This window comes from Athalia rosae, chromosome 3 (assembly GCF_917208135.1).
Source record: "Athalia rosae chromosome 3, iyAthRosa1.1, whole genome shotgun sequence".
NCBI classification, from domain to species: domain Eukaryota; kingdom Metazoa; phylum Arthropoda; class Insecta; order Hymenoptera; family Athaliidae; genus Athalia; species Athalia rosae.
Window position 1 is genome coordinate 5,780,470 of NC_064028.1, and position 16,336 is coordinate 5,796,805.

The 16,336-nt window shown below is 42.8% G+C and overlaps 1 protein-coding gene across 1 annotated transcript; it reads left to right on the forward strand.

Moving 5' to 3' along the window:
- The first annotated feature begins 4,079 nt into the window (after window positions 1-4,079).
- On the forward strand, window positions 4,080-9,275 carry LOC105693887 (forkhead box protein D1). The gene has a single exon (XM_048652048.1). The coding sequence runs from the start codon at window positions 5,261-5,263 to the stop codon at window positions 6,362-6,364; it is 1,104 nt and encodes a 367-aa protein (XP_048508005.1). The 5' UTR covers window positions 4,080-5,260; the 3' UTR covers window positions 6,365-9,275.
- Window positions 9,276-16,336: the final 7,061 nt, after the last annotated feature.

A 16,336-nucleotide genomic window follows, 5' to 3' on the forward strand; every position in this document is an offset into this window, starting at 1 on the left:
TTACGTACAGAGCCGCTCCGCGCGGATTGTCGAAGATTACGCCGCCATTTTGGATGTTGGTAAATATCCCGCCTCAAAGGGAATTCGAGGAGCCAACGTCGCTGCTGTTACCGCTCCGGCCTATGGCTGGTGTAGAAAAATAAAGGAGAGAAGAGCGAGAGAGCGAATCGAGTCGGGGGTATGCGATATCGCTTGGTCGCGTGCGGGAGAGAACGGGACAGCTCGCAGCCGGGGTTGTAGTAGGGTGAAAATGAGAAGCGAGAGAGGGGAAGATGCGGGAGAAGCGGGGGGGTAGGAATAAGAAGCAAAGAACCCAAGAGTGGGCAAAGGAGTGTGAAGTGGTCTTTACGAAGGCGGTTGTACCCGACACAAAGAATATTGTCGGCTTTGCACCTTTTCGAGAAGCAGCCTAGCTGCAACTTTTCCATTTTAATACAAAGCCTCTTTTGCTTTTTCTTCGCCAGCTCTTTCATTTTTACACCGAGCCGACAACTGCCACGGCTGTACGCGGTGGCTACCGCTCTCAATTTCTTACCACAAGCCCTTCTTATTCTTATTCTTGTTCCTTCGCCGCGTCAAAGTAATATCTCACACATCCCCTCGACACATCAAATGACGAAAAATTCGCACCCCCGGATGCGAAAATTCAAAGTCCCGTAATTGACGAACTTTTACCAACGACGAATCTCTCGGCGACAATTTCACGCATCGCACCCGAATTCGATGCGCCGGGTAATTATTTTTTCACCCGGCTTAAATTATTAATATTATTATTTTTTTTTTCTTTCAATTTTATTTTATTTCTCGTTTCTTCTTCGAATCATGAATAATATAAGAAGTAGCGCGCGCGCGCGCGGCGCAGTAGCCGATGACGAGGACCGCAGCGGAACGAGGAGATTATATTAATAATTTCATTTCCTCCTGAGTAACACTCCAAGCTGCTCGCAGCCCTCGACACGGATGATTTGCAATTCAATGCGATGCAAATTCATTGAAGAGGCTCTAGATTGCTAACGCGAGAAGAAACTAGAGAGTCCAAACACTCGACGGTTTTACTAAGCTTATGGAATATTGATAAACGTCAGCCCTTAACCACAGCTCGGTACATGAGCGGGTTCATCTCATTTTACGCCTTCGTCGCGTCAAGTTGTAACGTAATTTTTTTCCACCGCGAGCCCCGGCCCATCGAATATATATATAAGCGCGTTTTATATGTACGCTCTTCGAACCCCCGTGATGTATATAATATTTGTTAGTCAAGCGATAAAAAATTTTTTCACTCTCACGAAGTGCCAAGTTTTCATCGCGACGCGACGCCGTATGGAAACGATATCGATAATTTCACAACTTGTCAGTACGATATCGCTGATGATACGATTTTCGGTACGAAGGATTTGTTTGTGCGATTTTTAGCCGCACCGAGTTCCGAGGAATTTTTGGAAGAAATCGTCGAGAATCCACCACGGCTGTATTTAGCTGGTACAGCGTATATAGTCGAGATAAGGAACTCGAGGAATCTGGAATCCGATGAAGGACGATGATCCTTTCCTACATCCGAATCTCTGGCAAACGTCGAACCCACCCTCTCGACGTAAACGCGGGGTATATACGTATTCTAGATCCGGGGGGGGGGGGGGGGAGGGCGATGCAGATTCGACTCCGTCGACCGCCACGGAAATGAGAAGGATCTACGGTGAGAGATAATCGGCCCCCGTTCGGTAATACAGAGTTGTACGCCCCCTCGCCCCCCCTCCCCACCCACCCCGTATATACGGCACAAAGCGCGAGACAATGCTCGGAAAGCTCTGAAAATATTTATATTAAACTGCTTTGAGGGCTACGCCGTCCTCCGGAGAAGACGAAGCTTATATTAAAAACGGGGCCCTTTGTACGGTGTCGCTCGACGAGAAGATCTCAAGCGCGGTTACGACCCCGTCTAGATCAAGAGCGGGAGGTTTCCTAATTTTAAAAAACAAATCTTCAGCCCTCCGTTCGATCGGATTTTGCCGAAAAAATTTCGATTTTTTATTTCTCACAGACCTCGGTACCCGATACGCGAGGTGTGCACGAGCTTTCGGTAAAAATTTGATTTTCGAAAACTGGTGATATCGAATTTATTGGAATAAAATCTCGATCGTTGAAGCTCTGCTGTAACCGGAGAAACGATTTTCCCGGTCAAAGTAGGCGGTCGAAAACTTCGTTACATTTATTTCTTACGAATGGCAGTGCCTCGCATGAGAGCGACTGTGTGATGAAGTCGAGTAAAGAAAAAGAGAGCTTTTTCTACATGATATATACATATATCCGGTTGGCGAGTAAACGCAGAAATACCTTCGAGACGAAGAGTCTGAGCTTTCTGACTTTGTGTATCGGTAAGAATTCCGGATTCGCAAATTCTTCATCCCGTGTAAAACAATCGAGCTTTTGTTTCTTTGCGCATTTTATAATTCGAGCCAGAATTTTTCCGATGTAAATCATTCGGAAACTCTTCTTAATTTCAGTTCCTCCGCAGCTGTACGGACATCGCGCACGGTATACCGTATAGTCCGGTCGTACGGAAACCGCATCTGGTTTGTCGTCCAAGTTGAGGTCGGTCCAGGGATGGAAATCATCATTAGAGGTTTGTGTGCCGTTGAGGTAAACAGGAAAGCTCCACTACGCAAATATGAAATCCCCAATAACCAGCTCAACCGTACGATACCAGCCAGTACCGTTTACATTACAATACCTGAGCTTCCGACTTACTTTACAATCAAGTTTTCGGAAACAATTAATTATTTCCCGAGTAAAAATTCCCCTTCGAAAGTTGCTCTTCCACTCGACCAAGTGTTTCGTACATTTGGCGATACTCGAAAAATGTCCCTCAATCCTTAGAGTTCCAGGTGTCGGAAGCCACTGCTGGAGAACGTACGATGGGCGAGATAATCGCGAGGGATGTGTGCGAGGTGTCCTTTCCAACTTCGAGTTTCACCCCGGACGAGTGCAATAACACCGGATTATTTGCATGGCGTATCGGCGTCCCGATACACTCGAGGTCGTCTCTGCTGCTATCCGTGTGCCCGAGTAAACATAATATTCATTCTGTCGAAGCTCCCGAGGCCTGCGCGACGTCCCCGAATAACAACGCCGCGATACCGGATTCCCCCGGCTCTTCGCGGCTAGGTGGTACCGGGAGAGCGCGCTTATTATTCGCCTGTATTGGGTACGAACACGGTGCCGATGTGTATACCTGCGGGTGAGACGCACGGATATCTCTCCGGAGCGGTGCGAACCAATCCGGGACTCTGTCATCCGGCAGTGGCACCCTTTTATCTGCCCCCCCAACCCCCCAACCCCCCCCCAACCCCTTCATCCGAGTTTCCCTGTAGCCGTCGAATGCTGCTGCCGCCGCCGCCGCCGCCGCCGCTGCTGCTGCTACCGCTGCAGGCTCCGTGCGAATTCCATTTGCTTGGCGCATGGCTTCGGGGTGTCAACTTGCCCTCTGTTTGTACCATTCCTCCGTACCGTCCCCTAGCTCGTTTATTTCCCAACCACCACCTCCCGCTGTTCATATAGATTACATTTGAGCTCCGGGTTTCGCGTGTTCCCATCCCGATTCCGGTATCTCCGTCTCGCGACCGGTCGGTCCTCATCGAGCGTCAGTTTTGTAACGCGAGAGATATATTTGAATTTCGGAACGATAGGCGATCGGTATCGTCGATTGTTTTTAAGGGAAGAGACAAAAAAAATTGCCAGGAGGAAGCAAATAGGGATGAGATCGACGGGTATCCCGTTGTCGGGTTTTGTCGTCTGTTGTAGCATCAGGTCCGAAATAAGGTAACTCGGACGGAGTGTGACAATTCTACCCTTGCAACTTTTATCCGGGGAGTTTTTCCTCCTTCCTCTTTCCTATATCCGTCGGTTTAGCTCCCACCCCTCCCCCGGTTTTTGCTCGATATTTCCGTCTCTGTTTCTCGCCGGGTTTTCTACCCCTGCGTTCGGCGTTTCCCCTTCAGTCGTTGAACGGGGGAGGCAGATATTCCCGCCTTCGGAGCCGCCCCTCCATTGTGGAGGCGGTGTCTAGAATCAATCCGTGGGGACTCGTGAGCAGGGTACGGAACGGGTCAGGAAAACTGGACTCAGTATTAGTAGCACAAGCAAGCTTCAGCCCTTAGACGGCGTGATATCTGTGTGTAAACGGTGGATATATATATATATATATATATGTAATACAACTACCCTGTGGTAGGGATGTGATTCGATTTTGTGCTTTTCTAAACGGAAGACAACAGGGTCAGGGGAAAAGGCAAAGCAAAGCCTGGAGAACCGGCAGTCGCACGTCGTCCGCACGTCTCATTGGCGAGGGAAGAATTACAAGGGAGCTTTTTTCCGTTGGGTTATTCTTCGACGAGAAATACCTCATCAGAGATATTTGTTTTTCACGTTGAGAAAATAAATAATAAACTCTCTTTTTTATGTGAAGTACAAAACGAAGTTTTCTTTTCTTTTGTTGTTCATTCATTTATTTATCGAATCGTCGCTCTCTCTCAATCTCCATCGTCGGTGTATCGAACGATTTGAAAATATTCCCCCTCCTGTGATTTTTCTTTATTTTCTCGTTTTGTGTTCGTTTCCGTTAGTTGAAAAGATGTGAATAACGCTCACAACCGGAATCGGAGATCGTGACGAGTAATCTTATTGTGCGAAATAATAATAGGCTATTATTTCAAGGAATTTTACCTGAATCATATCACGATGCATCGCGACGAGTAAAACCAACGACAAGTTCAGAAGAATTTGTTATCACTGTGGCAACAAACTATTAACATAACACGCGATGGTGCAGAGATAATTCACATGACAGTTGCATTAACGACATCGTATGGAATGAAACGGCTCATTATCACCGCCGCCTGAGTTGTCTGTCTGTTTATAAAGTTCGAATTCCTTCAATTCCGGACTTACCCCTACACTCGTGTTCTCAGTTTCTTTTTTTTTTTTTTTTCTAATTCACCACCGTCCGTTCGTCAGCGTGATTATTTATTTCAAAGAAAGAAAGAAAGAAAAAAGAAAAACACAGTGACAAAGTGAAAAACAGCGATGATATACTTTAGCGACATTTCATCGCGGGGACTGAAAAATGGTATCGAGGTTGTCAGTTAACTGACGAAATATTGAAGAAAAAAAAATCTCGGACCGTACAAGTTTTATTTATTTTTCTTTTCGGTTCGTTTTCACCAAAATCTACGAACTCTCTCTCTTTCGTCTGCCGAGTGAAAAAATGGAGATGGAATCGATGATGATGTCGAACGTGGGGTGCAACGGGTACATAAAAAGCAGTGACAAGGACTCGGACAACAGCAGTAGCTCGATCGTCGACCCGGTCAGTTTCGGCAAGGACGATCGGGTGATTCTAAGTTCGGGATCGCACTGCATCACCTCCGTAACACCGGCGTCCTCGATTTCGCCCACATCCCGTACGACGACGTCGTCGTCCTCGTCGTCGTCGAGGCATCGGAACAGGAACAATCGACAGCAAAAACCTTACGCCCCGATGAATTCGACGCCGAAACTTGGCCAAAATTCGCCTACGTGTTCGGCCGAAGGTTCGCCGATGATAAAGCCCGCCTACTCGTACATCGCGTTGATAACAATGGCGATACTCCAATCGCCTTTCAAAAGACTAACGCTCAGCGGTATCTGCGAATTCATATCGAACAGGTTCGCCTATTACCGTGAAAAATTTCCCGCCTGGCAAAACTCCATCAGGCACAACCTGTCGCTGAACGATTGTTTCCTGAAAATGCCCAGGGAACCGGGCAATCCCGGCAAAGGTAACTATTGGACCCTCGATCCGGACGCCGAGGATATGTTCGACAACGGGAGTTTCCTCCGTCGAAGAAAGAGGTACAAAAGACCAACGCCTCATTACGTTCTGAGAGATCGCGCGGCCATGATGGCCTTCGCTATTTGCAACGAGAGGAGCACATGTCCCGGAAGCGAGGCTCCCGGCGCTCTTCCCTATCCTGCGAGCGCCTATCTTTCGCCTCCCCCGGGATTACCGTTGCTCGAATTCCCCATCGGTGCCTTGGAAGCCCTGAAATACGGTTTCCTCGAACCACCGGCGCCGCTCTACAAACCGGTGGCAATATCGGCGCCACCGATGAGGCAGCTCAATCCGCCGCCGAGAACCACGATGTCCCAGACGCCCGCTGTGCATCAGGAGAAAAAAGGAAGCTTCAGCATCGAGGCTCTGATCGGTAAACAAACGTCGAGCGATCAACTTGTGAGCGAATCATTCGGCTGCAGAGTTCTCGACCTGAGGCGACCGTCGGAACAACGAGGAATAAGAAGTCCCGCCTCAGCTTTTTCACCGATCATTTAAACTTGGATTACTTATACCGTTATGAGAATTTTCTTTTTTTTTTTTTGTTGTTGTTGTTGTTTATCCTTCCGCCGACCGAACTCGGAAAGACGTTCGTTCACTTTTGTTCTCTCCTTGAATTTCAGCGAGCGGAATTCGGTGGCTCTTTTTTGATTGTTTGTAAAAATAACTTCCACCTGAGATTCACTTTTCAACGAATGTAATATGAATCGCGTTTGCGTTACTCTGAAAAATATTACACACGTATTGAAATGAAATGAAGGAAACGTCGTCGCTACCGTCGGTTACGTATTGAGAAATATTAACGAACCGGGCTTTAGATAAGAAACAATTACCCAACGATAACGGGGTCTGCCTATTACATACCTACCGAAGTTGAAAACATCTTCGAAACGAGAACTTGCGGAATGAAAGAGAAACTAGGAAAGATCGAGAAGTTGAAAAACCAAAAACCTGATACAGATGATCGTCTTGAGAAAATAAAAAAAAAAGAAACTGCGATGAAGTCCACGAATTTTTATAATTGGTCGAAGAAAAGGTGTTATTATGTGCAATAGACGATGTATATCCGTATATAATATCTCGTGTCCTATTATCATTATAATATAAAACCCACTTGTGTGACAACTATTCGACCACTGGCGATAGATTTATTCAAGTTTTCATCCCCCGTAGAAAACGAAAGGAAACCTGTAAAATTTACAACACGTAAACTCAAATTACACGATGTCATAGTATTTGATGTGCATGATGCCGTACGAATATATAAGTACAACCAACCCTTGTATCTATGATCCGATTTTTCATATTTTTCAGTGTCTTTTTTTTTTATTGTTCTTGTCTATGTATTATTTTATTATTTCCCTCAACGGTTAATAATAGCTTTGTAAATATCGCCCTTCCGTCAATATTTGCGTAGCCCTTGATTTTTCTGCGATTTTTATTCGGTTCGCGAAGAGAAAAAGGTAAAAGAGAGAAAGAGAGAGAGAGAGAGGGAGAGAAAGAGCCGTAGCTTTTGTTTGATCGGGCGTAACGGACCAAGTGGACGTTGAGTGTGTGTACATACGTGTGTGGAGGTAGATTGTAGCGTTAGTTTTTAAGGGTACATATAATATACATAAAATAAAATATATTTAAAAAACACGATGTCGAAGCATAAGAAAATTATACGCGCTCGCCATTATTATATCGTATCAATAATATAATAATAATATATTAATAAGGGTATAGATATTTATATAGAGAATAGAAGATTTTTGGACGTATCTACATAATTATAAATATATATATATATATATATATATATCATTATCATTATTATATATCACGAGGGGAGCTCAAAAAAGAAAAACCTAATATCTCCTACCAAGTATTTCTTTTTTTTTTTTCTTTTCATTCATTTTTCTTCTCACCTTCATCCAGCCATAGGATATCCTCATTTCGTCGTAAATTTTCATCCTCTTATTAGGACCGGTTCAAAGTCTAGTCCAAATGTGCATATATTATACAAATCTATAGCATGTAAGCGGAAATATATAAGATTTATTATTTATCCTATTTTACAAGTTCGTTGAAAATGATTATTCTCGATTATTACACCAAATAATGTACCTACGATGGAGCGCTCACGTTATTACAATCATCATCGCCATTTTTATTATCGTCATTATCATTTCAATTGTGACCCTTTATGTACGTATAGTATCGTACATCTGTTATTTGGACTCCGTAAAAGTTCTGATCGCGGGTGGGCCGGTTGGCGTTTATTCGGACAGAAAAATCAATTCACAAATTTATCGCATCGAAGAGCAAAGATTGAAGGATAAAGTAAAAATCCAATCGAATAATACCATTGAAATAAGCCGGAAACACCGCGACTCGATCGAATCATTGTACAGAGAGAACAGCGGGCAGTCTTGACGGTACAGCCGCCGAATTTCAGTATTTTTTTTTTTTTTTGGCATCTGCTGGTCCGTGATCTGAAGTATTGGTACACACAACGATTATTCCGACATATCGATTCATCTGGGATCTGTGTTATACTTAATGAGCAAAAATGAAATCACATTCACAGAAGAATAAGACGAAAAATGAAGAAGGAAAAGGGGTAGTGCCATTCTCGTGTAAATTATGTTTCTCTTCATCTTAACCATTGAAAAGAATATAGAATAATAATAACGAATAGACGAAGATACCGGTTATCATTATTATTATATATATGATTAATTATTTATGTGTGTATAATGCAGAAGTGAAAAAAAAAAAACGTGTTCCCATACAATATGATATGATATAATTCACAAGTTATGTATCTGATGACTTAATTATGATTAAAAAATTAAACCAAAAAAAAAAAAAAAAGGAAAAAAAAGTAGATGATAATTTAAAACTACTATAAATATAATAAAGTAATATAAAATATACGAAATAAAATTTTATCTGAATTATTATTGTGTATATAAGTATGTATATTATATATTGTACAATTATGTAGTCATTAGTGTAATATGTTTTTTTTTCCCTGATTAATTTTCTCACTCTTCGTTGTTGTTTGATTAATTTAATTTCATTCTTCTCATGATATATTCTGTATATCTATTTCCTTATATATATAGAGATAGAACTTGTCCAGGTGATAAATTTATAATTATACCTAATAAGATTATAAAGTATATTAATCAAACATTATATACACGATATCTTTTTAATTGTTTCTTTTCACACCTCGTACACGTTGCGTGTAATCCTTGATGCATTATTTGCTTTATTTTATGTACACCTAGGTGTATCTTATCAAACAACCTGCACTTTTTTAACATCCTACAATAAGTTGTATCTCGGTGTTATTCGTTGCGACGTTATCGCCGTGCAATTCTAACTTACAATATACATAAAATATACACATAGGTAATACTCGGCAGAATTATTGTACAACGCATCCGCATTCTACTTACATTATAGGGTACCTATAACGTGCGACGTGCACGATATCGGTTTTGCGGATAGAATAACTGTCAGAGCTCGACTTCGGTGAAAACAATTTTCATTCGATAACCCCACGCTGAATACGATCGAATTTTAATTTTCACTCGTGATTTCCATGAAATTATTTACTGTATTCCTTCTCACAGCAGTTTTTTTATCTTTCTTTTTTCTTTTTTTTGTTTTTTTTCAATAGTTATCAAAGTTGACGATATTATGCTTTACCATGTACGAATGTTATATATATATTATTCCGTCTCCGAAAGTCTGCAAAGGTCGAAGAAAGAAAGGGGGGGGATATGATTAATAAACGAGGGCGCGGGCTGCTTTTGCCGTCGCCAATGCCGGTGCAACAGCTATCTCGTTGTACACATTAAAAACTGGGATGTATGTATGAGAGAATTGTATCGCCGAGTGAGATCTAGGAATGCAATATTGTCACCCTAAGCGACAAGCGTTGCCTTCCTATTACCGGTAACATCTCGAGAGGGGATTAAAACCCAATGAAAATCCACTCATTTCGAACCCTCCGACCTTTCCCTGCTTTCCCTCTCCTGTATACGAACAATCCTCCGGCTATTTCGAAAGAATGTTAAGTCTAAACGATCTATTGTGTACGTATATAAGTATTATACAGGCCGTTTCAAATGCCGTCCACAAATATCATTCGTCCCATTAATTATCTTCTGCTTCGAATGAAGCATATTATTTTATAAAATTTTGAAACTGATTATTTCACAATAATTTTCAACGAGCTAAATTTTCCCAGGATCTTACTTTACATCTTTGTTTTTCTTTTTTTTTTCTCAACGGCGGACGATGTTGTTAAATCCGTCCCGATGAAACTTTACGGAGCTTTCGACTCGTCGACGAGATAATTATCAACGAAATGAATTGATAAACGGCTGCCGCACACCAGCGGGAGGGGAATAAATTATATAGGTACCAAAATAGCGATCAATGACAACGCATTGTGCCCGGGGTCCGTACGCGATTTACACTACGCTATATCGGATAGGATTCGCCGTGTAAAACATCCCTCCCTTTATCTCACCCTCCCTCGTTCTTCGGCGGAAGATATTCTCTTCAATTCTTTTTTCCATCTCGTTCAACTTAACGCAGTGCAGCCGCGACACAACAAACTATGTATATCGCAGCGAGAGCGAATCGGGGGGGGAGGGGGGTTTAGGATACGCGGGCGAGCGACACAAACCGACACAAACACTTCGTGCCACGTGCTGTGCCACGCGACTACTTCAATATGGTTATTAGGGACACCCAGTACCGTGGTTGTGTTTGTAGTCTTACTAGCTTTGATACAGATATTACATCTTCTCGATACCCATCGGACAATAAAGATCGGTGCGCTAATTGTTTCGCAGCCAAAATACTCGTATAGAGAAAAGAAAGCGATAGAATCATTTTCGAAGTGAGAATCGCTGCGTTCCATTGCCGCAAGTTATATGGAAGAAATTAGTCTTCTTCTTTTGTCGCTGCATGGCCTCCGATTGCATTTTCTATCTTGCTTTCTTTTTTTCCCCTCGAAGTATGCCGTAGGTGCGGAACAAAAAAAAAACGAACGAGAAGATTCGCAGAGGCAATGATTAGAGGCGCAACCCCCGTCGTGCGGAGTCAACAAATCGATTCGATTCTTCGTTAAAAGCTGGCGAAAAACCTTGTCATTGGTGTCCGAAATGGAAGGACGTGATAAATAAAGATCATCGGTCAGCGCTGAATTTAATGGCCATCCCGCGGATATAAACGCTTTCGTATCATTGACGGGGAAAACCGCGAGAAAAGCAATCGGTGACAAAAGAAAAAAAAAAAAAGAAAAAAAAAATCACCCAGAAACCGTTCGGTTGGGAATTTTGTTATCCGTATAGGTGTACGTGGGTGGAGATATACGGGGTTGTTCGGTAGAACAAACTCGCGCGAAAGCTCTTTCGCCTCTTTTTGGTATACAGCGGCGGTGGCAGCACCGCTGCAGAGATTCCGGGCAGCTACTTCACCTCATCCACAGCAATGACCAATATTATGATAATTCACTCACGCCGATGGTTTCGCTTGTTTCCCTCGGCCTCGGTTTGGTTTATCGTTTGCGATATCGGGAGATCCTCATCCCTCCAGCGGCCATGTTTTAAAATGGGTGTGGCCTCACCGTTGTCCTGGTAACATTCCTCGTTCGCCAGGCGGAATATCGACCCTGAACCAACCCAAGGGTTGCTAGGCTGCCCTCCGAGAGGGAAAATGTTATCACTGCTTTGTGGCGACTAAGATATCAAGGTGCTACCTCTGCTTCTGATCCTGAAAACGAACGGGACTGAGCTTGCGCCAACGGACGCGGTCCATCCGGCGAATTTCTACGTCGCGCCCTTTCCAGTATTAATCTCTTATTATCACCGAAAAATTTACGAACACCCAGCCTCCCGATAAATAACACACGTGATTCGTTGCGCGATTTCGTATCCGCGCGCAAAGAAATTCCGAAGGAATAATTCGAAAAACAGGGTTGATTAGCTGCATTTCTTTCTTGGACAAAGTTCGAGAATAAATACAACGGTAGGATCAACAATTTGTTCGTCGTGTAATTTCTCGGCGACAAACAAGACGGAAAAAGTTTGTCGGATTGTATGAAATAAACGAGGGAGAGAGAAAAAGCAATTACAAAAATAATTATTTCATTTTGCATAAAACAGCAGCAATAGACGGTTGTGATCCGATATAATTTCTTGACTTTCATCCCCCGCTATACCGTGGAGCGGTTCTCTCCATCGCAATGGCGAGTTGTTTGTAGATTAAATAAAAGTTTTTTATCGCGCAGCACTTTTATAAAATTGTATGTATTATGAAACGTTTCGCCGTTCCATTTTTCCGTATGTATACATAAAATATATAAGAGTAGAAAAGTAGTCTGTTATTACTTGGTAATATTGTTTTCAGAACTTAAGAGGACGTCTTAAAAACTTCCCCCCCCCCGCCCCTCACCTCCTCACCCCGCAGCGCAGGTAAAATGGTCGAGCTTTTGACTCTCCCTAACAGTCGTATTTTTTCAACGTTGCAGGAATACACGAGATACGCTACACGTTTTTACAGAAATTCACCGCGTATATTTTTCTTTCTTCCATACATTCTTTCGTGACATTCGCCAATCATCTTACTACTTTTTCTCCTTCATTTTCAACGTTCAAAAGTTATTGAACGTGAAGTTAAAACTCCGGATTTTCGCAGGGTGAAGGGGGAGGGAGGGAGGGGAGGAAATTTTTTCGGGACCCGTACACACGTGTCCCATAAGCGCTACGTATTCTTTATTTGAAAACCACTTTGCCCCCGTCGTATTATATGTATGTATAAAACGAACAAAGGATTCGCGCGAAAAGAAAGTTTTCCAGACGCAAGCACCAAAATCTTCCCAAGAAACCTATACATTATAAATGTCTACACTTTGCCGTGTTTCAGGCGCAACGGAGGGGTGCGTTTTTATTTATTTTTTTTTCTCTTTTTTTTTTTTTTTTCTCCCCATCACTTTCCTTCCTTCCGTGAATAAGAAATGAAGAAATATTGTGTACGTACGGTGCTCCGCGCCGCGGCAGCGGATATAACCGATCGTTATATTGGCTATACTCGATACGCACACAACGATTGTTAGCCCTGATTTCAATCGAGCTTCATACACGAGACGGATACGACGACGACGACGAAATCGGCGTCGTTTCGATTTCGCTACGTGCCGTGGGATTCGCGTGGTTCACGTATACCACTCAAAAGGACCTCCGCACACCGACGAGTACGCGGTTCCTGTATCCGCGCACTTGCCGTCGAAACTTAAGGGGGTGGGTGGGGAGGGGGTGGGGGGTTGTTCGCACGCATTTTAGCCCCTAAAACTTTGAGTGGATGACGCCGTATCGCCGTTACGCCGAATACTTGATCTCCGATCGCCGCGTGTCGCGCGATGCGTGCAGAGTTAAATTTCGGATCGACCCCTCGTCTGGATACAAGCAGGTAAATGCCCTTCCCTTTTCATTCCCGAAGGACGACGTATAATATTCGTTTGTTTTACGGAGTCGCTCGTACGAGATGAGAAAATTGTTAATATATACTCTCGGTGAGAATAGAGACGAAATCGACGGAATCGTATAACGCAGAGTTCAAAGAGTCGGATCCGACGCTTCTGTTTACATCAACAAAAAGTACGTATACTCAAAATTTGATACGTTTACGGTAAGTTAGCGTTTTATCACGCAACGTTAATGAAACAAAAAAAATTGATTTCCGACGACGCGTTTTTGCGTAGCGCGAGAATTGTTTATTCCGTCCCGTTTTAATAACCAAAACGGCACCGTACATCGAAATTTAATATTCAAAGTGCCGCGAGACGATAGAAGAAAAATTAAACAACAAGATGGCATCGTACAACGCGAGACGTGGGCGGATCGACGGGAATTTTTCCACGTGTGAAACACTCGTGCTTACGTAAAACTTTAATCACCGTTAAAAAGTCGGGACGGCTATAAAATTATACGTCAGAGGGGCGGAGGGTACAAAATTTAAATCTCACTAAGCGTGGCCATTAGTAGGAAATGTAAACACTAAACTCGCGTGAATGAACGTTCTGTACACGCGTACGTGCGATACACATACATATATGATGGGTCTGCATACAATCGGTGATCGTGTACCGCGAAGCGACATAACTCGGTGTACATACACACATATATACGTGTGCGGGGATCGTACTTCCATAGCGTAAAGCCAAGTGCCGGGATCCCACGGGGATTTTCGAGCACGGAATCTCTAGTGCACACCATTTTCATACCTATTCCAACTATGTCCCCAGGGCTCTGTACGGTGAGCTCGGTACACGTGTGTGTGTGTGTTAGAAATCCGTACGCGTTCGACCGAGATTTTCAAAGTTTACTTTTTGGGACCTAATGCCTTGAGGAAACAAAAAATATATATAATTACAACACCGAGGTGCGGGGAGTGTTCGGTTGAGAGAGATTTTGTCATTCCGTGTTTTATTCGATGCGATCTGCACGGTGCAAAATTACGAGCATCTTCGGAGGAACGACGATGAATTCCTGTTTGGTCGGTGTCATCAATGGGCCCGTATATACGCTTGGGATATCGATGAATTAGAATACGGCGCCGCGGTAGTGTATTACATTTATTAGTTTGTATATAATGCAGGCGAAAATATAGCTTCAGGTATACAACCTATATAGGTTCATTGTGTATGATGGGCGCAGCGGGTGGCGCGACAATAAAATGATAGTAGCTGAGGGAGCGAAATAGATTGAGTGGATGCCAAGGGGAGGAATGAAACAATTAGGGGTGCCATAGACACACGCTCGACTGGCCGCCACCCTCAATTACCGAAGAGCCGGCCAAGTGTGCGGGACCGATACAGAGATATATATATATACGTAGTATATAAATACATTTATGTAATACACACACGTATACACGTACTCGTACACGATACATACCCCGCATGGACATCCTTTAAAGGATCTTCGAAGGAGGTGGAAAATTTCGGACGACGAAATAATTCACCTTCACAAATTTCTCGTGGTGCGTGTCCGAGGGTTTTTGCGAAAAAACTTGTAAATTGCGATTATGCTATTTGATCCTTGAAACAGTTTTCATTGTGACGAACCTTTGAATATTTTTGTGTTTCCCTTTTTTTTTTATCACAGCGTCATCGATCCAATTGAATTGTGCGAAACAATTAAAGAATAGCGTCAATTTCACCAATCGAATTTTTTAGATTGGAACTTTTACGCGGTGTATTTGAAACGAGGAGAGTGAGAGAGAGGAGTTTTTGTTCAATCTTTAGCTATATAGGTGAGATGGCGTTCTGCGTAGAGATTTTCCACCGCGCGATCACAGCGGGTCGTTTTAATCGCAGCTGGGGTATTTAGGGAGAGACAATTGTGAGGGAAGGTAGATATTCGACCTGAGTGAGCTTCACGCACCGCTGCCGGATAAATTGTTTTTTGAACTGAGCGCAGAAGGCAAACTTTGTTCAGCATTTTACTTCACTTTTTATTTCTCATATTTTTATCGTTTGTTGTAATCCAAATTTCGTTTGTATTATCATTCGAATCGAATGACTCGCACGTGTAATCGTGATCGTACCTTCCAAAATTTGGAGGAGAGAAGAGAAAATTTTCGATTTAGGATTCGGAATAATTGTAAAGCGAATACGGTTCGGTCGTGTAAGTTAATTGGAATATCGATTGATAAATTAATATCAATTATAAAATACGCTCGTTTAGGTAATAATTAAATGAAAAGTTTCGTCAGTTTACCCTGCGGCTTTGAGACTATATACATATATATCATATTCCATAAAGTGGGAAGGTTGAACGTTTGTAATACGAACCTTTCAACGAAGAGTTCAATTTTCATTTAATTTATTTTGTCACCAAAGTGAGGGTAACTGTTGGGGGGGGGGGGGGGGGGATTCTCACTTCCAAACTACTTTACGTTTAGTTCTAACAACAGTGAAAATATCTTATTATACTTAAAGAGTGCAGCAGCTGCTATGGCCAGATCCTATGCGAAACTTATTATAAAATACCAAACCCCCTGCAGCAAAAACCACGCCCTGCTGCAGGCATATCGGAAAACCTTTTCCCGTTATATTATATATAGGTATATAACATAAATCCCGAGGAAATGGAGAAATTCTGCAATTAAAGGTTTTTCTTTTTTCTTCTTCTTTTTTTTTCTTTTTTTTTTTTTGTATTTTCTCCTCTTTTTCACCCAGTCTCTCCCCGCTCACCATGACCAAGTAATAAAGTGTTCGCCAATTAAACTCCTCATAACATTTTTATAAAGTTCCATCCGCCGGCGTTGCTTTTGGCTATATATCCTCGCAGATAATATAATATCTCCAAAGTACCGCGAGAAAAGAAATGAAATTCTGAGGCAAAGTATTAATTCGACCACCCCTCATCTCCCCAACAACCCACGATTCCACGGCGA